Here is a 27,132-nt window from a genome sequence, read left to right as displayed (position 1 = left end):
GGTAGATAAGCAACATTTTGGGTTGGTTAAGCGTCCCAAGCATCAACCAACAGGGGATATGAGAAAATCCAGGCAGAGGGCTGCAGGGTTTGGGACACTGAAGCGTCTTTTCTCCCCACCCCATTCTCCCCCTCAGTCTGTAACATCTAATGCGTGTTTTCATTTGGCTGCTTTGTGTGCAAAAAAGGGAAGGATGTTAAGCTGAGAGGCTATATACAGATATAGCAGATGTATACGTAGACATGTGAGCTCATGATTAATTGCGACATCAGGCCTTTTCAGCCTACAGTTTCCTGTCTGCCAGTCAAGCCTTGCACGCGGCTGGCAGAGTGACACACTGTCAGTGCTGGATGTAGAGATGGGACACACTTCGCTCTGTGTGCTGGGGCTGCTCCGTGAGTACAGCAGTGAATTTATGTTGAGTAGTCAATGCAGCAATGACGTGACACTGTACTTATATATGATCTTACTATGCTCACTTTTATTTTCTCAGCTTTTTTTTTTGTGTTCATCTTGGTTGATATGCGATGATGACGCTTAGAATTTGCCTGACTACAATTTCAATTTGTGAATCTTTGAATTCAGTAATAACAACTTGTGTTACGGCAGTTTCTGTCAGTTTGGTCATGTCTGATGAGGTTTCAATCTTTATTTTAGTGCTGAATAAGCTCCTCAACTGTGGACGTGCTGAAGGTAATCGCTCAAGCTTCCTTGTTGTCAGTTGTTCTACTTATTCACTCCAAGCGGTTTCACACCTATTACATCACTCTTGGTGGTGTCACCTGTCTGTTCCTGTCAGTGCATGTGTCCCTTTAATCCTTGCATTACTGCAGATTTAGATATGAAAAACAAGTGCTTCAAAGTGTTAACTTGTGTTGCGGTGGTACTTTATTTCCTAATGTCCTGGATGTTTGTGTTTAGGTCTAGATGCTGTACTGACCGTTAAACCAAACTGGCCCACTTTATTCCATCGTGAGTCAGTTACATTCACATGTGACTTGACAGAAGGAAAGGACACAGACTGGAAATACACCTTCACCGGGAATGGTTCACAACTCAGTGTCTGCGGTACAGAAAAGTCCTGCTCATATAAGCTAATGAAAAACAGCAGCGGTGACTATCAGTGCACTGGTCGTCACAAGAGCAGAAATCTCACAGCGGAGAGTAAGATTGTCTCTCTAAATGTCGCAGGTAGGTGAGCTGATGTCTGTTTTCTAAAGATGTTTTGTTGTGAGGCCTCTGCAGCTTCATCTGAATTCAACTAAAAGGAACAGTTCACCCAAAAATGTTAAATTCAGTCATTACCCACTCGATGTCATGCTCATGGAGAACTGATTGAAGTCCACAAAACATTTATGGAGCTCCAACAGCAACAGCTGTAGTCGATGGGAACTTGTTAACAATTCAAACATAAAAGAAAAAACAAATACATAAAATGGCTCCATACAGCTTGTCCAGTGTAATCCCCTTGATTTGTCAGTCGATATTTACACCCTTAATGTGCAGACAAGCTTGTGCATAACCAGCATTAGGGGTGCACACTAATGCTTTAGCCTCATAACTATATGAAAGACTTTGTTTTTTGGATAAGGGTGCCCACCCAGTGGTACCCAGTGGAGAAAACTTCCTCTAGGGTGCCCCAACACAACTGACAATTGATTAACCAACAGGTAATGAAATTAATGTATTAAATGTGCAGGATCCAAACTGCACTCCATCAACAAGACTTGACTTTACTGTTTTTCATTCTGTGAAATCGCTCTCCAACAGTGAACAGCCGGCCTGTCCTCACTGTGTCTCCATCATGGCTGAGTGCTGGAGCCTCAGTAACTCTGAAATGCAGTGCTGAAGATCCATCTGCAGGATGGAGGTTCTACTGGTTTAAGGCGATTCCTAAACTACCTAACATCTCCTACAGCTATGAGCTGCTACCTGGCAGCAGCAGTGGGACTGAACAGGATTCCTACATTGTTCATGGACAGAAACACACAGCAGGATATGTGTGCAGAGCTGGACGAGGAGATCCAGTGTTTTATACTTACTACAGCAAACCGAAGTTTGTCTGGTCTGGAGGTCAGTATGTCTGTTTATCTTATCTTATCTTATCCTTTTACCTTAACATGTATTTTGTAATCAGCACATCATTGGAAAAGAGAGCTGGCTCTCAATCAACCTTCCCTGAATAAATAAAGGATTAATTAATTAATTCATTCATTCATTCATTCATTCATTCACATGATCTTTGCCGGCATTTATTCTGTACATTCGGTTGAAGCCACCATTTTACTGGGAATAAACACTGAAAGTAGTTCGAAAGATCATTTTGACTGTGCTGTCCTTAATCTCATCATATTCCTGCAATATAATATTTGCAGATATTCATCTGGCATCACTCAGAGTGAGTCCTGACAGAGTGCAACACTTTCCCTCTGAGTCTGTCTCTCTGAGCTGTGAGGGAAACTCTACTGAGTGGAGAATGATGAGGTTTACCAAAGCAGAACGTCTGTCCAACTGTTCTGACTTTGGGACGGTGAACGGATCCACATGCAACGTCCATAATTTCACTAACAATACAGCAGTGTACTGGTGCGAGTCTGGATCAGGTCAATTCAGCAATGCAGTCAACATCACTGTGCAAAGTAAGTACATTCTTGGTGCTCATGTGTAAATCACTCACAAAGAATAACAGCAGAATGTAAGTTTATGTGTGACAAATGTGATTTTCTCACTGTTCCACAGATACAAATATCATCCTGCTGAGCCCTGTCCATCCTGTGACTGAGGGTCATCCCGTCACTCTTGGCTGCAAATGGAGGAAAGAAAATTTGGTCTCTAATGTTCTCTTCTATCGCAATGGACATCTCATCCAAAATGACACCAGAGGGCAGCTGAATATCTCTGAGGTGTCGAAGTCAGACGAAGGCTTCCACTGGTGTGAACACTCAGGAAATGTGTCACCCCAGAGTTGGGTGGCCGTCAAATGTGAGTATGATTAAAACTTCCTGATCAAAATCTGCCACAGTCACTTCAAAGAAATGGTGTCGAATACGTCACCTTCCTAGAAGTAATGATGGCTGGAAAATGTCTAATTTTGCAATACACGTCTCATACAGTCTAATAATGAGCACAAGTGTGCACAGCTATGATGAGTGTTTTGTCTTTAATAGCCTCTGACCTGTAAACTACAGAAAACATCTAATTATTCTGACTTTCACTGCAGTGTCCAGGCCTGAAACCTCTTCAGTTATTCTGCCAGTGATCATCGGGCTGGTGTGTGGGATGAGTATTCTCCTGCTGCTGTGGTGTTGCTGCAGAAAGTCAAAGTGTGAGACCTTTAACTTATAACATTTGAATGATTACAATCTGATTATTTACAAATCACAGATCAATTCTGAAGTCCTGACATGAAATATAAGTGAAATCAGTTTGCAATATCAGACAATTTAATGACAGTTATCGCTCCCGCCCCACAGATTTGCTCTTTGCCAGGTCAGTACAACGCTCTCTACTCTCTTGAACTTTAAGGCACCGAATGTTCCCGTATTAACCTGACTGTTTTAACGATATGTTTTAGGACAATGCTGTCCCAGAAAGCCAATCAGAACTCTGCGAACCAGGACGGAAGTCAATCTAAAGTGCACCCATCTCATCAAAGCGGTCAGCTTTTAAAGATAATTATTCCTGATCATTTAAAACTTAGTCTCCAGAATGAATGTTCAATGAAATGATCAGTTTTACTGAGATGAAACTTGTCTCTATGAATCAATCAAAGTCCTTACACTTAAAACACCTAAAATATTTGTTAATTTATTCACATAGAACAGTCAGAAACACTCAAAGACAATAGACAATGATTTAAGATGACCGATCACAGCTAACACTCCAATACTTTACATTTCAGGTGCCGATGAAACCAGCGATGGCATATACTCTTTGATTCAAATCAAATACTTTGGAAGTGGGGGTGAGTATTCAAAGTACAAGCAGCATGTACTATGGTAAATAGATCTTTTTGAGGTTGGCAATGCCTGAATAAAAGAAAGTGTGATTTTTTTTCTCCAATGCGTGTGATCACTTAAACAAGACAGCACAATAAACCAGAGGAGAGCTCTGTTTACCCCACCGTGAAAATGGGATCGGCTGCAGGAACTGTTGGCTATAAAAGTCCAACAGATATTTTGTTTTAACATCATTAAAGTAGACCCTGTACATAATTACAGGTCTGCGTGGTTTACATCACCCCAGTGATCACAGGAAAACTGTATAGATTCATCAGGTAGATGTATCTGGTATTTCCCAGGTAAACTAATCATCTCTCTCTTATCATTTCTAGAAAGAGTATCTCCCGGACCAACAGTTGAAACTGTTTATTCCGAAGTCAAACTCGGTAAAAATGCTGCCATATGATGTGAATGTTGTGATTTGTGTCTTTAATTATAAGCACCTACATATTTAACAACCTTTAATCTCTGCTTTCTCTGTTTTTTCCCCAGGTCCATGATCAGTTGTGCATTTGTCTCATATAATTAACTTACCTTTGTCTTTTAAATATGGTTTAAAACTTTTCATACTATTACAGAAATGACATTGTTTTTTAGTCGTGGCTGTGGTAGTACTTTATGGCTTTTATGTAAATTTTAATGAAGACAGACAATCAGGAGTGTTATGAAGAAACAAAAATAAAAATTCTTTGTCAAATGTTTTTTTTTTGCAATGCTTTCTTGATGAATGCTATATTTCAATTTTATTGTATGTATATAAGATAAACAAATTTGGCTATCGCAATGACACATCTCTGCAAGTCTGAACAGGAAATGACAAACTGAGCTGAGTCAACTCATGCTGACCAACAGTGTCTTGGCTGGTTGCTTCTCTGAGGGTCTCTCAGGGTTTTTGTAATCTGATGCTGAAATTATTTGAGGAAACTAGGAATACAGTTTCTGTAAATATGTACATGTTTCAGATTTAGACTCCAGTGCAACCAATCAACATCTGGCATGAAAAAAATCTGAGTATGAAATGTGCTGATTTTGTTCATCGTGTTTTCTCAATATAATTAAACTACTTTAACTACCTTGCATGCATGCTACCTTGGTGCATTCAAAGCCACAATAATGACAGCTGTTTTTATTGCAGCGTTATTACTAATATGCATGTAACATACAGTGTAACTACATAGCAGTTTGTTTGCACAGCTGCAAACAAAAGTGCAGTTACTCTAAAGTTACTTGTAGAAAACTAAGGTGTCACGTCTGTCTTGTCACACATTTTCTCAGTGTGAAAAGATAGTAAAGTTGAGGTCAGTCATGTCAAACTGACATGCATTGCCATGGCTTGTTTTTATCTAGGGCTCTAGTAACAGAAAAAGCAGCTTAAAAGAAAATTAAATTTGGCGTGAACGCTGTATGTTTTATCATGTGTATTACAAAATATTGGATGTTGTTGTTCACTCATGTTTAAGAGATCATTAACATTAAACTTCAAATTCAGTTTGTTACACTCGTGTGTGTGTGCGGCAGAAGCTAAAACTTCACCATATATGGTGATGTGTGACAACACAGACATCACTGTTGTTATGCTGCCGTTCCTGCTTGGTTCACATGTACAGTTGTCTTTCTGTTTTAGATAAAAAATACATAATCAAAATTAATTATCATTGTTACCGCAATATTTACTTTTTGTGCCTAAGTCCTGAGTCAGGTTCTGAATTTGAGTTCACCTTGTTTGATCATAACAATATTCGGCTGAAATTTGGCCAGCAACACCTCAGTGACAAGATGGTTAGGAATTTAGCCAACATGCAAATCTAAGAATATAACCTGCAAGACGACATCATTCACAAGACTACAAGTTTTACACCCTAGATTAGTTTCTAGAGTTCTGAGTTTTGGGTTGGAACCCAATCTGTTATTTAATGACCCCAATCCTCATCCATACAATACAGACGGTTTTGAGCTAGATGTCTTTTAAACCAGTCAAGAACTATCTTGTGCACAAAACATGTGGCCATACTCAGGAAGTAGAAAAAGAGGAAGAGTAAGAGGTTGCTGAAAACGTTTTCTCACATATTTATAGGACATGATAGTTCTGTTCTGCGCAGTTCACTGTTTGCGTTCCTGATGAAGTCTTGGTTTTCCTGTTCATACGAAGCAGAGTAAAAGAGCGCCAATGTTGGATGTGAGGATGAGGCACACTTTATTCTGTGTGCTGCCATTATTCTGTGAGTGCATTGGTGACTTTTGATGGTTTGTTTGTTTTAATGGTACAATATAGGAAAATTTAGTGACAAGAGCACATTATGAGATACTGCTCTTTATCGTCTGCCTGATGAGCTTTATTCTTTATTATAGTGCTGAATACACCCCTCTACTGTGAACACACTCAAGGTGAGTGACCACTTTTCTGTCTGTCTTTGTCTTTAGTCATTCAAGATTAATTTCCACCTATTGCGTTATTGTGGAGATATTTATAATCTCTTCTCAATTACCAACACAAACTATAGGGCTGAAGAGTTTTTTAATGCACGTATATCCTTGTTGGTTTCTAGATGCTGAGCTGACCTTAACGCCCAACTCGTCTTATCTATTTAATGGAGAGATTGTTACCTTCATATGTGACATGAGGGAAGGACCTGACACTGACTGGCAGTACGAATTCAACAGGAACGGGCAACAGATTTTCTCCTTCAATACAAACAACGTGCACTCACTTCAGCTGACGCCTGACTTGAGTGGTGATTATCAGTGCACTGGTCGTCACAAAAGCTCAACAGAGTTTACGAAACAAAGCAACAATGTCACTCTATCTGTATCAGGTAAGATCAAATATATATTTTTACTGTTTTATGGTACCGGCCCTGCTTGTACCTGTAATATACACTAGAAGCTAAAACTAAAATTGAGTAAGTGTGTAAGAATTGTATGCATTTTCTTCTGTATTCTATTCCTGTGACTAAGAACCACAGAGTAAAGTGCTTCCTGTTCCCGTGCACATGCCTGTGTACTTAAATGGTCGTAAGATATGCTGCTACAAAGTTTAAGCTTAAGAGTAAACATGGATGGTCAGTTAGCAAAAGCTACATTAAACGCACAAACTGTATGGTGCAAAGAGAGGTCTTCAGTTGGTTGCCTGTACTATCTCACACGATTTGGTTCTGTAAGTCATCCTGTATGTGTACTAGTGCAGTGCCCGCTCAAAACATGGTTTGCTACACGGGGAGAGGTTCACAGATAAAGGTACATATCACAATTTCAACTGTTACACATGTTTGATATGCATCGCAATACTACAGCAAGTTGTTGTACCATGCTAATCTCCAAGTCTGGTTCCCCATGAGATCACGTGAGCGGGATCACATATGAGCCTAGCTAAGGTCTGCAGAGCCCTGTAGCTAAGAGCGCTGAAGTCACGCCTCCGCTGGTGCACAAGCAGTGTCTTAGGTTCACACATCATGTTTTCTAAATTGCAGCAAATTTAGTGATGCATTTCTGTGGGTCCTCAGCAACAAACCTGCCACGTTTAAAGTAGACATAAAGATATGCAAACAACATACAGATGAAATGAGATTCCTTGGTTTATAGTTAGATGTAAAGTAGTTTTCAGAAATGTACCTCAGAAACATATTTCTTGTATATTCTAGACCACAGACCCAGGCCAGCTCTGAGAGCTGATAGGACAGGTATACCAGTAGGGGGCGCTGTGACACTGACCTGTTCCGTGGAAGGCTCTACTGGCTGGAAATACCAATGGTTCAGACGTACCTCAGCCTCTGATGAAGAAATGGTCATAGCGGATGGGAGCGGAATGGAAAACCTCAGTATCGCACAAGCAGGCATCTACTGGTGCCGGGGAAGACGAGGAAACCCAGTTTTCCTCACAGAGCAAAGTGATGTGTTTCGCATTGAGATAACTTGTAAGTTGAGCACTTTTTTATTTGTTTTAATTTAGAACAACATGCATTCATTATATGTATAACAAGATTAGTGCTGAAAAGTACCACGCCACGTTTCTCTGGCAATTCTTTTGATTTCGATTTGAACGTTAACCGTGGTGTGAACAGTGCCCTACAGGACCTTTGTGACGCTGCAACACAACTGGACTAAGATATTCAGCGGTGAGGCTTTTGCTGTCATATGTCAGATCGAGGGAGGAGGAGACACTGAGTGGGAGTATGAGTGGAGAACAACCAGCTCAAACACACCTCCAGCACACAGTGAATACAGGATTAGCCACGCTTCTGTTTCCCACAGCGGACAGTACTGGTGTAAGGGTAGGAACGACCTGTACTCCTCTACAGAGTGGAGTGTTGCCCTCCCACTGACAGTATCACGTAAGTCAGACTGTCTTTCATTTATAATGTGTCTTGTTTTTGTGTTATTCCATATGTCTATAAAAACATGACTGTTTAAACCCAGCTAATAAACCCAGGCCGACGGTTACATCCAACCGGCAAACCATACCAGTTGATGGCGATGAAACACTGATCTGCTCTGTTGAGGACCCCGCCGAGTGGAAATACTACTGGTTCAGACGTGCCTCAGTTTTTTCAGAAAGTCAGCTGATTAGGGATGGTGAACCAAACAGAGCTATCAGTGTCTCACAAGGAGGGATCTACAGCTGCAAAGGTGGGAGAGGAAACCCAGTTTTCTTCACAGAGGACAGTGATGCAGTCACCATTGAGAAAAGACGTGAGTGTTACTGTACTTGTCCACAGCATCTTATGTTTTCCATTCATTGTCTATGTAAGCAGTCTCTTACAAGCTGATGTCTAGATCTGACCAAACCAAATGGGGGACAAATAGTACGTCTCTGTGGGACAATGCGGGACATGCTACAAATGCAGGAGTCATGTCTATCAAGTAAGATTCGATTGACATAATACAAAGCGCATCTCCGTCTTGACTGCCCTCACTGTTTTCTCTGCAAGCCATTGCATTAAAACACAGTTACACTACACTGTGTCAAAAGCATCTGTCCTTCAGTTGACTATTGAAAACTATATTGCCAAATCAAAATGTGGGACATTAGCTAAATACATGGGACATCATTTAAATAAATGGGACACAGGGATACAAATACTGTGCAGTCCTAAATGAAGGGAAGACGCTTGGTCACCAGAAGTCCTCTAAATGAAAATGAAGGGCACCTCCCAAGACTCTGTAAAAAACCATATGAACTACACATTATTAATTTGAAATAAAGACAAATTCATGTTACAAGAAAATCATGTCAGTGAAACATTTTGGTCCACCATGTTTGACTGGTGTGAAATGCCACCTGTGAATAGCATTCATCCAATCAGGTGAGGCCAGTAAGTATTTGTGGGGTTGTCACAAGGGGGTTTTCTCACAGAAACTGTGTGGACACATATCATTAGTGCTTTGAGATGCTCTGAAGTTACACCTGTTTATTTTCACTTTACAGTTTCCGACAAGGCTGTTGTGTCACTGCAACCCAACTGGCCTCTTATATTTGGTGGTGAGATGATCACTGTCAGGTGTGACATACACCAACAGACATACTCTGAGTTGGAGTATTTCAGAATCGATTACATAGACTTTATAGAGTATGATAACACTGAGTGGGAGTATGAATGGAGCAGTCCCAACTCAGACACAGTCCCAACAAGTGGTGAATACAGGATTAGAAGTGCCACCGTGTCCAACAGTGGAAACTACCGGTGCATGGGAAAGCTGACACAGGACTTGTATTCCTCAACTGAGTGGAGTGATGTCATCACATTGACAGTTTCATGTAAGTTGGCATTTGCCTATATTGTATATCACACATGCATGTCACTTTCTATGGATTTGAGATCTTGCTGTGGCAAGTGATGACATGTCGTTATGGAAATAAGTATCACAATATAAAGAGGAGGCCGTGTTTAAATTGTCCGCATTGTTAAAGTCTGTTTGACTTTGTTGTTGAGTTTGTATTAACAGCGTAATGCAGCAACTTGCAGCGGAGCAGGTTTTGTACTACAAAACCAATAAGCCTCAGCATAATCTGCACTACCTAAGGGTGTTGTATTTAAAATCGAGATACAGCTTTGAGAGCACAGCCCCAGTCGAGTTGCCTAGTGGTGCATGAGGCCAAAAAAAAAAAATAACTACCCCGATGTTCCATGTTGTGTGGCCCATAGTGCATGTGCAATAGAGACTCCCACAACCGAACTGGCAAACTTCTACTTTAGCGCCCAGCTCTTCCAAACTTTCCAAATCTTATTAGACTGGACGGCTCAAATTCTGATTCATTTCTCTGTGTTTGTGACACATAAAAACAATTTATCCACCATTGTACAGCTGCTTCTTTCACAATGCAAGCTTTTGGGAAAAAAGTCATTTTGGGCCCCAGTGTATCACATGATGTTGTAATTGCACAGTTTGGCCACTGCGACAACCATCTTCAAAGCCAGCCGCTCTTCCCTGGGGCTTGGCACCAACTCATTATATCTACATAAACACCATAACAAATGCTTTTACACCAGAATGGACTGGCTGAGTTAAGATATCTTTCAGTTTGCTTGTTTTGTGTATATTTGCATGTGTTTTCCTGAGTCACAGTATGATCAGTTTTCAGGGCCACTGTGATAATGACATAATGACACATTTTATGTCTTTTCTACTGAACAGCAAACAGGCCAAAGGCTCACCTAAGTGCTGACAACAGAGCCTTTTCAGTAGGTGACAGTGTGACCCTGACCTGCTCTGTGAAGCCATCAACACCTGGTTGGAAATACTTCTGGTACAGAGGAGAGAAAACATCTGAACCTCTGAGCTCTCAACTCTCAGCTGGACCAATCAGAGTCTCAGAGGGAGGAGTCTACTGGTGCAGAGGAGGAAGAGGAGATCCAGTTTACTACACAGAGTACAGTGATTCAGTCACTATCCACAAAATTGGTGTGTGGCATTGAAATATTACACATTTATTTAAGAAAACTGAATCAGAGGTAATGATTGCTGATTATGGAAAATGGCAATAACCAATCATATAATATGTTTCACTTTTTTGTGTCCATTTTGGTTAACATGATCAGTTACAAACAAGGCTGTTATGACTAAGCAACCCAACTGGTCTGAGATATACTCAGGAGAGTCCATCACTCTGCGATGTGAGATCCAGGGAGGAGACACTGAGTGGGAGTATGAATGGACAACAACCAGCTCACGCCAACCTCAAAACGTAAATGAATACCGGATTACTTCTGCTTCTCTATCAGCCAGTGAAGACTACTGGTGTAAAGGCAGAATGAGAGGAGCCCAGCAGAATTCAACAGGGTGGAGCAATTCCTTAACATTAACAGTATCTGGTAAGTAGATGCGAGTTTATTCACAAGATAAGTTCGTAAAAACCTTGAGGTTGATGTTTTAAATCTGTATCACTCAGCAGTCCATGTAATCCACCACCAAGTCTAGGCTCTACATCAAAACATATTTTTGTTCTGAGAAAATCATTCTCCAACAGATACACCGAAGCCTGTCCTCACTGTGTCTCCATCATGGCTGAGTGCTGGAGCCTCAGTAACTCTGAACTGCAGAGTTGAAGATCAATCTGCAGGATGGAGGTTCTACTGGTATAAGACTGTTCCTGATCCATCACACAACTTCTACAGCTATGAGCTGCTACCTGGCAGCAGCAGTGGGACTGAACAGGATTCCTACATTGTTGATGGACAGACACACACAGCAGGATATGTGTGCAGAGCTGGAAGAGGAGATCCAGTGTTTTACACTGATTACAGTCAACCTCAGTTTGTCTGGTCTGCAGGTCAGTCTGTAACACTGTGATCTACCCTCTCACTGAAGTTACATAGTGCAGAAACAAGTAATAAGGGGGCGTAAACTTTTAAATCCTACCAACAGTTTATCCAAAGCACCACAATTTTTTTCATAGCATTCAATGCTCCAAGGTTTGAAATGATGTAAGCGCAGTAAAATTAAAGAATTTATTGGATTGTTGTCTTTATAATCTCATAGTAGCTGTATCTATGGTTTTACTCTTCGCTAATGTTGTGTTTCAGATTTTCAGTCATCAGCGTCTCTCACAGTGAGTCCTGACAGAGCTCAACACTTAATCTCTGACTCTGTCTCACTGAGCTGTGAGGGAAACTCTACTGAGTGGAGAGTGATGAGGTTAGTTGAGGGCCACTTTGCATCAGACTGCACTACCTGGGGGACAATGACTGGATCTACATGCAATATGGACGGATGGCACGATGATGCAGTGTACTGGTGTGAGACTGGATCAGGAGAGTTCAGCAACGCCGTCAACATCACAACAGGATGTCGGGCTTCATTACATTTCCTTTTCTATTTTCTGATCAATTGTTGATATACCTTGTTTTATCATTGCATTGTATAGATATTCATTAACATACCAAGAAGTGCACTTGTCCATCCATTACATGATGACTTTCGATAACAAACATTAATAAAACTAAGTTTGGCCTATGATGTAAATACTTTGTTTCTAATCTTTCTTATTGATCATTTTATTTAACTGTTTCACAGTTCATATTATCCTGGTGAGCCCTGTCCATCCTGTTACTGAGGGAGACTCTGTAAATCTTGTCTGCACCTTGGGAACAGAAGAATTACTCTCCAATGTCACTTTCTATAAAAATAACGAACTCGTCAGAAATGACTACAGCGAGGAGCTGAACATCTCTGAAGTCTCAGAGTCAGACGAGGGCTTCTACAGATGTGAATATTCAGGTGTTATGTCACCAGAGAGTTGGATGTCAGTAAAATGTGAGTATGACCGCTTGCTTTTCCTTTATGATGGTTTGTCCCCAAGAATTATAATGTTTCTAAAGGGGCATTACTTGAATTAATTAGAAAAGCGCACGAAAGTCACACAATTAGAAAACAATGTTAATGCTGATGATGTTTTCTGTTCTTTTCTGTGTTTTTCCACACCATCAATCTGCTTGTGGTCATGCTGACCATTTAACCCTTTTTTGTGGTTCCCCTCTTGTGTAATCCTTTTATGGATAACATTAGCATTACAATTGCTTGCCTGCGGGTCGTCCAGCTCATTTGCATGACAGTGCAACCATGGCCAGGCAATGCAAACAGCTCCTCAGTTCAAACTGGTACACCAGAAAGCTTAGATTCTTGTTATCCGATTCATGTAAAGTGTTTAAAGATACAACTGCATCTGGCAGGTACAATCAGCAAACCATCAAGTGATACAATAGTGATGACAAAGCAACAAACTTACATCACATATGCTTTTTTAATGCCATATTGCATATGTCCAAAACTCCAATTACACTTATAATGCTGTCATTCAGTGATGCCACTAATAATAAGATGACTGCTGACCTCTGACCATGATTGACACCTCATTTGGCCAGATAGGAACTTATATGCCCTCCCTGGAGCCCACAACAGCCAATGAGTGATTGCATAGCAAGCAGACCCACTCTCTGTTGCCTCCCCTCTCTCCTGAGCCACTTACACACCAGTCGCCAGATTACCGACGTTTAGCCAATATAATTTTAAAACTGAAACTATATAGTTTAAATGGGGTTTCTAAGGCCTTAACCTATTATATATATTTATAGACATAGGGTTAGGGTTACATATTTTATGTAAGTTTACTCTTTGTATAGTCTGATTTTTCTACCAAAGCAGTTGTTTTGTGTAGTGCAGTGTAAGTGTAAATAAGGATATGAAGAACCTTAATGAGTTTAGGCTTCTGTTATGCTCAAGCAGCCATTTTTTTAAGCATTAAATATGTCTCTGTGTTGAAACTCCTATAGATGAATATCAGAAGCACCCAAAAACATTTGACTGTAACCTTTGAAAAGAGCCCAACCCATGCATGTATACCAGAGGGTTTAACAACAGCTTTGAATTTACTTTGGCGGGACTGGGATTGATGAATTATTGTACATACATTTCCAGAAATGTAACAGGTTATTCTTTATCATCGCAGCTTTCAACTCTCCATTTCCTGTGCCATTGATCACTGGGCTGGTTGTTGGCATCTTACTGATTGTTCCCCTGCCACTGTTACTACTGTGTTGGTACAGAAAGTCCAAAGGTGTGATGTTTTCTTTTATTTGAAAATCACAAAATCATATTAAAAGTCACAGAGGAATTCTGATGTCATGCCACAAAGCAGTGGTTCAGTTTGCAAAATCTCATCACTTAATGCGTAAAAAATTGCTTTCTTTTTCATAGGTACATGTTGTCACAGGTTAGTACAATACACTCTTGTGTCATCTTGTACATAACATGATTTAATAATTTTATATACATTTCTGTATATTAGTACTACTACTACTTTTTTGTTATACTATATGCTTCAGGCTCATCATGTGTCAAGGAACCAATCAGAGCTCTGCTACAGTTCATACCGTCAACCAAGATGAAAATCAACAGCAAGTATACTCCTCTCTTCTTCATGGTCAGTCTTCCATCTAATCACGAAAGCTTTCACAGCTGTTTTTAAAGATCTTCTTAAATCATATCTTATAATTAATTTTAGAATAATGTACAAGAACTATGCTATGATGCAGATGATGACTATGCTATGATCACTAATTTTATGTTGTCTTGATTTTTACTGATTTTAAAGGTGATTTTTGCGTCTACGAAATAATCAGTGGCTCAGGAAACACTGGAAGTGGTAGTGTATGAACTTAGTCCAAACTGATTTAAATGGAGTGATAGCTAATCAAGCCGTTAAAAAACATTTTAATTACAGGTGAACGGTCAGATGAATGCAGACGTCACACATCTCAGATTCAGCTCAAAGGTCTTGGAAAGAGGGGTGAGTGCACAAAACATGAAAATATGAAAAATAAAATTATAGATTGGTAATTTAAACAGCAACAACAGAACCATGAAATACAGCCCCGCATTGGTATCCACACACTTGGTGTGCTAATTTAATGTTTTTTTTTTCTTTTCATTTTGTTCTAATAGGAATGCATGATGATTCAGCAGAGAGCTCTGACTACAGTAATGTAAATCCAGATTCAGGTACAAATATTAACATTATATATTTATCTTCAAGATCATTTGCATTTGAATTACATTTTTTTAATTAGAACTGTATGATATCAGCACTATTGAATACACCAGAGGTATATGTAAGTATGGAGGGACAGAAAGAATTTGCAAAACATGTTATGTAATCCCTGTAGGCCGTATAACTGAGAATTGCATTGATTTTGATTGAATTTGGGGTTAATGTGAAATGTTTCAAATGTTTCAACTGTATATATTGCAATTTTGTTCCAGGTTCATAAAGAAAAGTGCATCATGAGCAAAATAAGAGATGTGTGGACAACAACATGTTAACATTCATGTTTGAACAGTGTGTATCTGACTTATTCAGCTCGTGCCATCCAACATCAGATGAACAATACTGTGAGCAATTCGACAGCATATTGTATGAAAGATATTCAGCTGTTGTGTTGGATTTCAGTTTCTGCTGATTTCTGCTGAATTTCCTTTTGTCTTTATACTTGTTTTGTATATACATTTTTTTTATTTTGTAGCAACTATGTCATATTTTTATGGCTTGTAATTATGTGAGTGTATTTTCACATCAGTAATGGAATTTTGTAGGGTGGTTTGTCATCTCCACTCTTGTTTAACTTGTATAGATGAATGTGCGCCAACACTTCAGATTTGTCCCACTGTTTTCCTGATTGCAACATGCCAAATAAATTAGGTTATTCAGTTCAGATTAGTTGAGGAATGTCTTGAAAATATCAACTACTAAACTGATATGTTGTCATGAATATACATTTGTTTGCAGTAATAAAGGGTTTTGATGTAAAATCTTTGTTCATGAAAGAAATTGTTTATGAAAGAAACTCTGCTGACAGCAAGTTTATTGATGCTTAAAAAAGGGTCAACCACACTTTTAAAAAAACAAAATAAAAAGTAAAATACATCCAGGTTAAACTAAAATAAAGAAAGTCTCAAACCTTTTTCAGAATGACAGAACAAACTTGTATGTGTAACAGGATGTGTCTTTCACATATAATACATTCATTGATGTCAATATATAATCAAAAACTACAAAAGATGCCGGCTTTCAAGTCAAGAGTATCAAGGCCCAAATTATTTGTTTTTTGGAACAACAAACAGTAACAAATGTGAACAGGAGTTTTGAAAAGAATGAACAAAACAAAAGAAGAGATACTGAGCATTAAGTTAAAAAAAACTCCAGTTATTACATGTAATAATCTGTAGAAGATCCAAGCCATATGATATATTTATTTAAAAAGACCAGCTATAAGATTAACATTCACAAAATGTTGTGCCGTATTTGAAAAGCAGATGTGCACATAATGATAACATAAATGCTCTTAATACAAGCATGTAGTTTACCATGTTGTCATCCATTCCATTGGTTTTGTTGTTGGAGATTTCTTTATTGACCTAGAAGAAAACCAAAGCAAATGGTAATCTAACAATCAAGGATATGACATTTTAACCTGTTATGTCATATAATGTGACAGTAACCGACCATTTCTGAATCATACTATCTATTATGGTTTTACATTTGTATTTTGTGCAAAGTCTATTGTACTTGACTGTACCTGCAGCTGATCTCCTCTGTACATTCATGTAAACAGCGCTTTCTTCTGGTTCTTCATCCATCCCTTTAAGAACAATCAGATGACTGCATGAAAACCAACTTCCTGTACGTTGTTTACATACTGCTGACCTACAAAGTATTCTCAACTATTGCATGTCATCTTCTCACGACATAGTACTCATTCCTCTCAGCGTTTTTTTTTTTTTTTTTTTAGGACAAATCAAAGGATATGCCATATCATCGGATTCATTTGAAATGTAAATAAACTCAGAGGATTGTCAAAATATAAATTGTACCATGTTCATATTCTTGATGGCCTCTGACTGTTTCATAGAGACAAACATCACCTACAGATAAATAAATATCAAGATCAGGTTAGTTTATGAGACAAACAGAACATAATCTCATAATACAAATATGTAAAGATTAGTTTAAGTGCTTACCATGGAAAAGAGTGGAGTAATTATCATTCTCGTAGTCCATGCAATCCCTGTTGGCACTGTCAGACTGGACTGGTCTACAACACGTATCAAATACAATACAATTAAATAAGAACAGAAAAAATGTATTGATGTTATGTTCAAAATGAGATGAGAGAGTGTTATACATACCCGTGAAAGCATGAATCTGTGAAAAAGACATTGCCGTCAGATGGTTGTTATATTGCTATTCTATTGCGTAAGATCAGAGTATGTGTGTGTATTTAAATAATTAAAAAACATAGACAAAAAATTTCTCACCATCGGACGCTCTGTAGCGAAACAAAACGAGCAGAGGAATAACAAGAACGACTCCAGAAACCAGCCCAATAATCAACGGAACAGCAAATGAAAACCTTTCAGGCTCTGTTGCAATAAATAGGAAAAAAATAACTGTTAATGAACTTGTATCATGGCATGTTTCTTAAACTGAATGTGCTGAATCCAACTGATGAAGTTGTCTGAAACTAGAACTATAAGTTCAGTTTTTGACTTAATTTCTCCCGCAGACAAAAACACAGTTAATACAATGCAGCATTAGATCAATTTTTATTTACTAATATTAAACCAAACAGTGGCTCTAGAGAGGCTTCAGGTTTTTAAAGGTTTCAGCATTCTACACACTTAGAAAGTGAGGGTGAGGAGAGGGGTATTCAGTTGGTTGACTTTGAAACCTCACAGTGAAAGGCTAATAAATCATATACGCCTTGACTTTAAAACTGAAATACAGATCACCCGTAAAACTACACAAACTAAATGGATGCTACATCCAGTCCTCGTCATTATGAGGTGAGGTTGACACTGCTAGCATGTAGTAGAGGTTTAATAAAATAACTTACTGTTTATCAATTGAAAACATTACTTGAGACATCATGAGGCAGCGTATTGGACAAAACTCTTAAAATGTCAGTGCCCTGTACTCCTCAACACACAATGGGATCATTTATATTGGAAAAAAAAACAAATGTAGTGAAATCATACTCTGTATAGTGATGTTGACTGCGTTGCTGAACTCTCCTGATCCAGACTCACACCAGTACACTGCATCACTGAGCAGTTTAGTACTTATATTGCATGTAGATCCAGTCATTGTCCCCCAGGTGGTGCAGTCTGACGCATAGTGGCCCTCAACTAACCTCTGCACTCTCCACTCAGTAGAGTTTCCCTCACAGCTCAGTGAGACAGAGTCAGAGGTGAAGTGTTGAGCTCTGTCAGGACTCACTGTGAGAGACGCTGATGAGTGAAAATCTGAAAAAAACAACATGTGAATAGAGGTCAAATAGACCGTAAAATCACCTGGTAAGGTGAAAAAAATTAAAGTTTGACTTGATGCTACTGAGACAGTAAAGGTCATAAGGTCACAACCATGAATTAACTTATTCCATTCCAGCAGTATGAACATACACAGCCAATTATTTGTGAACCGCCAAGTTACTGTATGTTATTTAAGAGTTGATGACATGACAAGAAACAGACTGACCTGCAGACCAGACGAACTTAGATGTGCTGTAATCCGTTTTATACATTGGATCTCCTCTTCCAGCTTTACACAGATATCGTGCTGTGCGTGTCTGTCCATGAACAATGTAGGAATCCTGTTCAGTCCCACTGCTGTTGCCAGGTAGCAGCTCAGTGCTGTAGACATTTTTTGATAGTTTAGGAGCACTCTTAAACCAGTAGAACCTCCATCCTGAAGATTGATCTGTAACACTGCAGTTCAGAGTCACAGAGGCTCCAGCACTCAGCCATGATGGAGACACACTGAGGACAGGCCGGGGTGCCTCTGGAAAAAGAATTTTGAAAATGAAATCAAATACATTCTGAAAAACATACAAACTGTAAGATTTCCATTTAAAATTTACATGAACCAAACAGCCTTTTAATGAATTGTATAATCGTCACTTCAAAAGAAATGTGATGTGACTTACTGTCTGATACTGTCAGTATGAAGGGATCACTCCAATCTGTTGAAGACCTTTCACTTTTCTTTCTGCCCTTACACCTGTAGTCTCCACTGTGGTGTGCAGTAGCAAATCTTATTCTGAGTTCATTTTGATTGAAAGGTTTTTCTGAGCTGGTTGTTCTCCATTCATACTCCCACTCAGTGTCTCCTCCATCTTTGATCTCACATCTGAGAGTGATCCTCTCTCCTCTGAATATTTCAGACCAGTTTGGCTGCAGAGTCACAACAGCCTTGATTGGAACTGTTCATGTTCAAGAATTCACAGTTAAGGAAACAACAAAAACTTAAATACACATCAAACACAATGTCTTTAGCTTTATCAATCAACAACTGTGAATAGAACATACATTTTTATTCTGTTTCCGAAACAAATGTCAAACTCACCATTTTCATGGATAGTGACTGGATCACTGGACTCTGTGTAGTAAACTGGATCTCCTCTTCCTCCTCTGCACCAGTAGACTCCTCCCTCTGAGGCTCTGATTGGTCCAGCTGAGAGTTGAGAGCTCAGAGGTTCAGATGTTTTCTCTCCTCTGTACCAGAAGTATTTCCAACCAGATGATGATGTATTCACAGAGCAGGTCAGGGTCACACTGCCCCCTACAGGAATGACTCTGTCATCAGCCCTCAGTTCAGCCTTTGGTCTGTTTGCTGTTTGATTTAGAACAAAGACATTGAAAGGGAAACTTATACATTAGTGCAGCCCACACAGGTGAGAAATACTTGAATTGTTGGACTTAAATTTGCATTAATATATCAGTTTAAACCTGGTGAAGAACCTCTCTGGCATGTCATACACCCCTCTCGTTTCCTGTGTTTCTTTTTATAGAATTTTAAAGTTGCACTCTTGAATGCTAAATTTGTGAGGACAAATGTTTTTTCATTGTTGAAAGACAAGTGCATTCTGACTGTGAGGGTCACACCAGTCTTCCAGAATACCCCAAAACTAGTAGCTTTCCAGAGGACGCATTTAGTACAGAGACTCGACTGCTTGACTGCAGCAATATGTTTTGTAATTTGACTATAGCACTGGCACTTTTGGACTTCTGAAGCTCTGACAGATAAAACTCAAACACAGGCTGTGGCAGCCATGTGAGTATCTGAAATGAGAAGGATGATTTGAACCACATGCTGACAGTTCTGTGTAATTAGTAACTGTATTACTCAACGATGAAATAATACCTCAAACCTGTTGGTGATACAACAAACCTGTGCAATTAGAAAAAAAACCCCCAAAACACTCATACTTTAAAGAGGGCATCAATGTAGTCATTGTAAAATGTGTCCTGATACATGGAGTAAAATGATAGGTATATGAAAAAACAAACTGACCAGTGAGAGTGATACAATGGGCAATAAACAGGAAAATGATAAGTAAATGTTTGTAAATAGATAAAAGACAGTTGCTCACCTTCAGCATGTCCATAGAGGAGTGTATTCAGCACTAAAATAAGTTTGAAAAGTTCATGAGACAACAATCATACATATGTAAAAACCATCTGGAGTATTATCAGCCAACAGCAATCAATCAACAGCATCACACATTTCTGTGATGATATTCTACCACAGAGGAAATAAACAAATAAAACAATCTATCACATTCATTACAACAGCTTGGACCAAATGCTGCACATGCATGGAGGCAAAAGCCAAATCAGCAACAGCGCTCATCTGTGTAAAACAACCATGATCATGAGTGGGACACTGAAAGTCAAAAAAGGAAAAAAGTGACGACTGTACTCACAGAATAAACCCAGCACACAGAGCAAAATGTGCCCCATCTTCACATCCAGCCGGGCACTCTGCTTCTGAGGGAAATGTCGTCTTTGCATTAGTATCGATGGAGCAAATAGAGAAGTTAATGACAAGAATTTTTCTCCGACTTCATCATCTGATAAAGTGTCTTATCTTCCTTCCCCTTTCCACATAACTCTTACAACACCTGTTTACACTTCCTGCTATTTACATTGGCCTCCACCTCTGTCCAAAAAAAGCAAAACAAAATACAAATACAACAACTTCATTTGATAGTTATTCAGCTACTCAGGGACATGGATGATGACTAAGGACCACTAAACATACGTACATTTGCACACACTGCATATACAACAAAAGTGGATGAATGATATAATCCTGTAAATGAGAAGCTTTTGAAGCAGAGTTAGAGTTTCATTCACATGTAATATATCAAATGGACTGAATGTTTACAGCTTCAATCAATCAAAAACTGCAAAAGATTCAGACTTTTAACGTGGCATAACAGGAGTTGAGGTGAGGTTATCTACTGATGTTGGCTGATAAGGCCTGGTTTACAGTTGAAGTTTAAAGTCATCTCAAAGGTGCCAGATTGGGTTGAGGTCACTCTGTTCAGGCCACTTTATCAAGTTTGTTCACACCAAACTTGGAAAAAGTTCTTTATGTGGCAGACTATTTGAAACAAGAAAGGACTTTCCTTAAACCTTTACCCAAAAGAGGCAGGCCATTGTTTAAAATAACATCAAGATTTACCTCAGCTGGAACAGAACCATGAAATACAGCCCCACATTGGTATTCACACACAAAAAATACATTTTTTTCCCCATTTGGTTTTAACAGAAATGTGTGATGATTCAGCAGAGAGCTCTGACTACAGTAACATGTATACATAGACACACACACACACACACACACACACACACACACACACACACACACACATATATATAATCCCTGTAGGCAGTATAACTGGGAATTGCATTGATTATGTTTTGGGGTTAATGTACAAAGTTGACATGTTTCAACAGTATTTATTGCAATTTTGTCCAAGGTTCATGAAGACAGGTGCATCATCAGCAAAATAAGAGACGTGGTGACAACAACATGTTGACATTCATGTCTGAACAGTGTGTATCTGACTTATTCAGCTTGTGCCATCCAACATCAGATGAACAATATTGTGAGCAATTTGACAGCATATTGTTTGTAAGATATTTTATATATAGATTTTCTGCTGATTTCTGCTGAATTTGCTTTTGTGTTTATACTTGTTTTGTATACATTTGTTTCAATTTTCTTGCAAATAAAATATGATTTTTCCAGGTTAGGTGGCTTGTAACTATGTAAGTGTATGTTCACATCAGTAATGGAGTTTAGTAGGGTAGTTTGTCATCTCCACTCTTGTTAAACTGAGATACAGTAGATACATGGCTCCCAACACTGAAAATGTCGACACCTAAAGTGATATGCTGTCATGAACACACATTTGTTTATAATAATAAAGTGAAGAGGAAATTGTTAGAAAATTGTTAGAAACTCTACTGACAGCAAGTTTATTGATGCTTAAAAAGACCAACCACACTTTAAAAAACACAAAATAAAAAGTAAAATACATCCAGGTGAAACTAAAATAAAGTAAGTCTCAAACCTTTTTTTTTTTTTTTTTTTACATATAGTACATTCATTGATGCAAATATGTAAGGCGATTTAATTAAAAACTACAAAATATGACAACTTTTAAATCAAGAATATCGAGGCACAAAGTATTTGTTTTGTGGAACAACAAACAATAACAAAGGTGTCTACAGGAGGAAAGAATAAAGACAACAAGAGATACTGAGCATAAACATCAAAACATTTTAAATTCTGATGACATTGACCTCCACCTCTGTCCTAAAAGAAAACACCAAATACAACAACTCCATTTGATACTTATTTAACTCCTCAGGGACAAGGATGATGAATGACGACCAGTAAACATATATACATTTGCACATACTGCATGTACATGAGTGGATGGATGAATTGTAAATGTATATATTAAACTGTTGCTGACAGATGGACACTCATGTGGTACCCGCATTTCCACATATCATTATCTTATCATTAGTTATCACGAAAACTCATCAGATAGCAGAGCGGAAACCTGCAAACAAGCAGCTTTTGAAGCAGAGCTGGACTTTCATAAGATCAAAATGATAACATGTTCTGCTACAGCTGCATAAAGTGGTCAACCAAACTGTTAAAAATACAAAAGAAAGGGATGTGTGACGTTTCACATATAATACATTGGATGACATAAATGTTTAAATCTTTAATCAATCAAAAACTACAAAAGATGCTGACTTTAACGTTTAACAGTGTCTAGAGGAGTTTAAAACAAATTTAAAATAATGTGACAGTACTATATACCAAAGAAAAATAACAGAACACACACTAAGTATTACACACCTGTTGAAAATTCAAACCACATAATATATTACTCTCAAATGATCTGCTTTTAGACAGACTTTATGAAATACTGCCTGATATTTGGACAGCAATGCTGCACATTACATTAGAAGCTGCAAATTCACAGACGTCATTTTTCGTGTTGTCGTCTGCTCGGTTGGTTTTGTTGATACAGATTTCTTTATTGACCTGACAGAAAAAGCAAAGGGAAAAACGGTTTTGAGTTGAAATTGTTTGAATACAACTATCTATGGTGGTGGGTTTATTTATCATCAAAATGACTGTTGTACTTGACTGTACCTGCGGCTGATCTCATCTGTACATTCATGTAAACAGAGCTCACTTCTGGTTCATCATCTATTGGAAGAATCAGATGAATGCATGAAAACCAACTTCCTGTACTTTGTTTAGATGCTGCCGATCCTACCAAGAGATTTCAGCTATTGCATGTCATTCTCACCATGTGAAAGAAGTATTCAGACTTTTTAGCTGTTGTTTCTACATCAGTCAAAGAATATGTGACATCATTGGTTTAATTTGAATTGTTTAATATCTTTTAAAATTTAAAGGATTGCCAATTGTACCATGTTCAGCTTCCTGCGGGCCTCTGATTGTTTCATAGACACAAACATCACCTACAGAGAAATAAATATCAAGACAAGGTTGGTATTTAATACTAATTTTACATCATCAGATATTTTGTTTATTCAAAACATGTCATCTAAAACATACTGATAAGTTGAACTGCTTACCATGGAGAAGAGCGGAGTAATTATCACTTTGGCAGTCCACACAATCCCTGTTGGCACTCTCAGACTGGACTGGTCTGCAACACATATCAGATACAACACATTTAAACGGGAACATAAAACTGTGTTGATGTTATGTTCAACATGAGATGAGAGAGTGTTGCACCTACCTGACAAAGCATGAATCTGTGAAAAAGACATTTGTTATTAGATGGTTGTTATACTGCTGCTCTATCTCATGAGATCAGAGTATGTGTGTGAATTTGAATAATTAAAAATCATCTAATAAAAAAGAAAGAAGTTCTCACCATCGGACGCTCTGTAGCAAAGCAAAACGAGCAGCGGAATAACAAGAACGACTCCAGAAACCAGCCCAACAATCAACGGTACAGCAAATGAAGAGCTTTTAGGCCTGGACACTGTTGGAATAAGTAGAAAATATTAGCTATTAATAAACTTAAAGAAGATGTTTCTAAAACTGAATTCACAGAAACACAGTTTACATAAAAAAAAATCATCAATCATTTTAATCCTACTCACCCTGAACTGACATCCAGCTCTGTGCTGACTCTTGTCCTGAGTGTCGACACTTGTAGAATCCTTCATCTGACTTTGACACTGCAGAGATATTTAACTCCCATCTGGTGTCACCTTGAATGACTTTCTCATTGTGATAGAAAAACACAGTGGAGTCAAATGTTTGTCGTCTTAATTTGCAGCTCAGACTAACAGAATCTCCCTCAGTCACAGGACGGGCAGGGCTCTGCAGGATAATATTTTTATCTGTGAAACAGTAAAAGAATATGAGATTTCAGTCAGAAATCTGCTGGTCGACAAAATACTTCAGCATGAGTAGATACATAATGATACGTTTTTCAATGTTTTACAGAGTGAATAACTGATGTTTTATCAAATAACTCATGTGTCTTACTGTACAACTTACCTTCTGCCAAACAAACAGATGTTGTAAAAGTAGTAAACCTACACAAATCTATTGTAAACTGCATCCAGTCCTCACCATAATGAGGTGAAGCTTTCACTGAGAGGATGTACCTAGGTCAAATCACAGTTTAATCAAAAACCTAACTACTTCCATTCATTTAAATCAATTTGTTAAGAGATCATTAGGTGTGGAGTGTTGGGTAAACTCTTAAATTTCAGTCAACTGTATTCCTCAACACACTATAGGACACTCCAAAAACAGAAGTTTTTTTTTTTTTTTATATATATATATAAAACATTTTAAATAAGAAAAAAAGAAGATACAATAAAATCATACTCAGTATAGTCATGTTGACTGCGTTGCTGAACTCTCCTGATCCAGACTCACACCAGTACACTGCATCACTGAACGAGGTAATCTTTAATTTGCATGTATATCCAGTCATTGTCCTCCAGGTGGAGCAGTCTGACAGGTATCTGTCCTCAGGTGACCTCCTCACTCTCCACTCAGCAGAGTTTCCCTCACAGCTCAGTGAGACAGAAAAATGGGTGAAGTGTTGAGCTCTGTCAGGACTCACTGTGAGAGACGCTGATGAGTGAAAATCTGAAAAACAACATGATAAGAGGTCTAACAGAGCACAGTTTTCTTAAAATGATAAACTCCGTATTTCAAATGCTTGAATTCTTTATTGCTGAGGATTTGCGCAAATGTTGCAACAAAGTGGGTCTGTGTGTCATTATAAATGTTATGATCAATTGAAACAGAAAATGATCAAATGATTTGCTCTGTTCATGGCAGTTTGTGACCTGTAGCTTTGCAGATAAATGCACTGGTCTTTTAGGCCCTTTTCCTGGGCTCGTTTGGTAGAGCGGACAGATCTGGTGGTGGAGCAGCAGCAGCAGGGCAACCCATCTCTGCCACCCGGCCTGTCTGCTGTAGTGGCAGGGCAGCTGGCTCATAATCTGTAGCATCAACTCTGCAGCTGGTGGGTTGCTGTTACAAATGAATTTACTGTTTAACCAGCAGTCATACACATTCACACGAGGCAAGGTAGGTGAAGTGTCTTGCCCAAGGACACAACGACTGTGACACAATTGGCAGCCGACCCTAACCCGCTGACCCTCCAAACATTGGCCAACCCGCCCTACTACCTGAGTCACAATCGCCCCAAACATATCTATCATATACATCGAACATATTATTTCCTGACTGTGTGTTCAGTGGATGTCTGGGGTTAATGCTAGCTGAAGAGCTGATGCAGCTGAATTTGAGCGACTACAGTGAACAGGCCAGATGGCAGAGATGGGCTGCCCTGCCGCTGCTCCACCACCCAACCTGTCTGCTCTACCCAACGAGCACAGAGACACTGCAGTCAAAGCGAAGGAGGAGGAGGAGTGACCCGAGAGGTGAAGAAGAAGACCAGGGAAAGGGTCAAAAAAATTGCGGTGTGTCAAACCTGCAAATCTAAAGCTCAGGAACTGGCATAAACTGAGAAGTTTATGGGATGTTTATGTTCCCTATTTTTGACCTGAGTGTAAAATCAAATGTATGACAAACAAAGTGTAATTTGTTTTTTTTTTGTGAAAAAAAAAAAAAAGTTAAAAGAAAAGGACAAAAGAAAAAAAGGAAATTCTGTCCTCTCCTGTCTGTAAAATGATCCAGTACTGTTGAAAAAAGAGAAAGCTTGACTTGATGCTAGTGAGAGAGTAGAAATCATGGGCTCACAACATTAAATACATTTCTTCCATGTAAGCAGTATGAACGTGCACAGCCAGTTATTTATCCACCTCTGAGTTAGTTTTCTATATATTGTATATTGGCCACAAAGAGAAAATAAATAAGCCGAGGTGAGGACATAACGTGAAAGAAACTGACCTGCAGACCAGACAAACTGAGGTTGACTGTAATTGGTGTAAAACACTGGATCTCCTCTTCCAGCTCTGCACACATATCCTGCTGTGTGTGTCTGTCCATGAACAATGTAGGAATCCTGTTCAGTCCCACTGCTGCTGCCAGGTAGCAGCTCATAGCTGTAGAAGTTGTCTGATGGATCAGGAACAGTCTTATACCAGTAGAACCTCCATCCTGAAGATTGATCTTTAACTCTGCAGTTCAGAGTTACTGAGGCTCCAGCACTCAGCCATGATGGAGACACAGTGAGGACAGACTGGGCTTCTGTTGGAAAATGAGTTTTCAGAATGAAAACGTGTGTTGATAGAGAATCAG

General features: G+C 38.8%; 2 protein-coding genes across 2 annotated transcripts in view; one reads left to right on the top strand and one right to left on the bottom strand.

The window, feature by feature from the left end:
- The first annotated feature begins 96 nt into the window (after positions 1-96).
- LOC119027746 lies at positions 97-15,805 on the top strand. The gene is made up of 30 exons (XM_037113178.1): positions 97-693; positions 922-1,191; positions 1,771-2,073; positions 2,376-2,639; positions 2,740-2,982; positions 3,221-3,325; positions 3,474-3,489; positions 3,575-3,657; positions 3,902-3,964; positions 4,334-4,387; positions 5,976-6,036; positions 6,126-6,220; positions 6,351-6,386; positions 6,548-6,814; positions 7,640-7,912; positions 8,060-8,329; positions 8,415-8,687; positions 9,424-9,753; positions 10,632-10,898; positions 11,036-11,308; positions 11,464-11,766; positions 12,020-12,283; positions 12,510-12,749; positions 13,942-14,049; positions 14,190-14,205; positions 14,318-14,415; positions 14,587-14,637; positions 14,716-14,781; positions 14,937-14,993; positions 15,255-15,805. Exons 1-30 carry the CDS (start codon positions 528-530, stop codon positions 15,260-15,262), a joined length of 4,923 nt encoding a protein of 1,640 aa, XP_036969073.1. The 5' UTR covers positions 97-527; the 3' UTR covers positions 15,263-15,805.
- A 64-nt stretch (positions 15,806-15,869) lies between these two features.
- Positions 15,870-27,132, bottom strand: part of LOC119027745 (obscurin-like) — a 43,940-nt gene continuing 32,677 nt past the window's right edge. The window contains exons 29-49 of the mRNA XM_037113177.1: positions 26,782-27,081; positions 25,243-25,509; positions 24,504-24,746; positions 24,272-24,382; positions 24,134-24,149; positions 23,967-24,040; positions 23,799-23,849; positions 23,515-23,571; positions 20,975-20,988; positions 20,753-20,816; positions 20,420-20,452; positions 19,393-19,659; positions 18,974-19,249; positions 18,526-18,828; positions 18,027-18,293; positions 17,307-17,411; positions 17,178-17,193; positions 17,010-17,083; positions 16,863-16,913; positions 16,568-16,630; positions 15,870-16,406 (exon numbers count right to left, since the gene is read on the bottom strand). Of these exons, the coding sequence (XP_036969072.1) occupies positions 16,399-16,406; positions 16,568-16,630; positions 16,863-16,913; positions 17,010-17,083; positions 17,178-17,193; positions 17,307-17,411; positions 18,027-18,293; positions 18,526-18,828; positions 18,974-19,249; positions 19,393-19,659; positions 20,420-20,452; positions 20,753-20,816; positions 20,975-20,988; positions 23,515-23,571; positions 23,799-23,849; positions 23,967-24,040; positions 24,134-24,149; positions 24,272-24,382; positions 24,504-24,746; positions 25,243-25,509; positions 26,782-27,081 (2,660 nt within the window). The 3' untranslated portion in view covers positions 15,870-16,398. The remainder of the gene's footprint in view (positions 16,407-16,567; positions 16,631-16,862; positions 16,914-17,009; positions 17,084-17,177; positions 17,194-17,306; positions 17,412-18,026; positions 18,294-18,525; positions 18,829-18,973; positions 19,250-19,392; positions 19,660-20,419; positions 20,453-20,752; positions 20,817-20,974; positions 20,989-23,514; positions 23,572-23,798; positions 23,850-23,966; positions 24,041-24,133; positions 24,150-24,271; positions 24,383-24,503; positions 24,747-25,242; positions 25,510-26,781; positions 27,082-27,132) is intronic.

This window comes from Acanthopagrus latus, chromosome 10 (genome assembly GCF_904848185.1).
Source record: "Acanthopagrus latus isolate v.2019 chromosome 10, fAcaLat1.1, whole genome shotgun sequence".
NCBI lineage: Eukaryota > Metazoa > Chordata > Actinopteri > Spariformes > Sparidae > Acanthopagrus > Acanthopagrus latus.
This window is presented reverse-complemented; position numbering and strand designations above follow the sequence as displayed.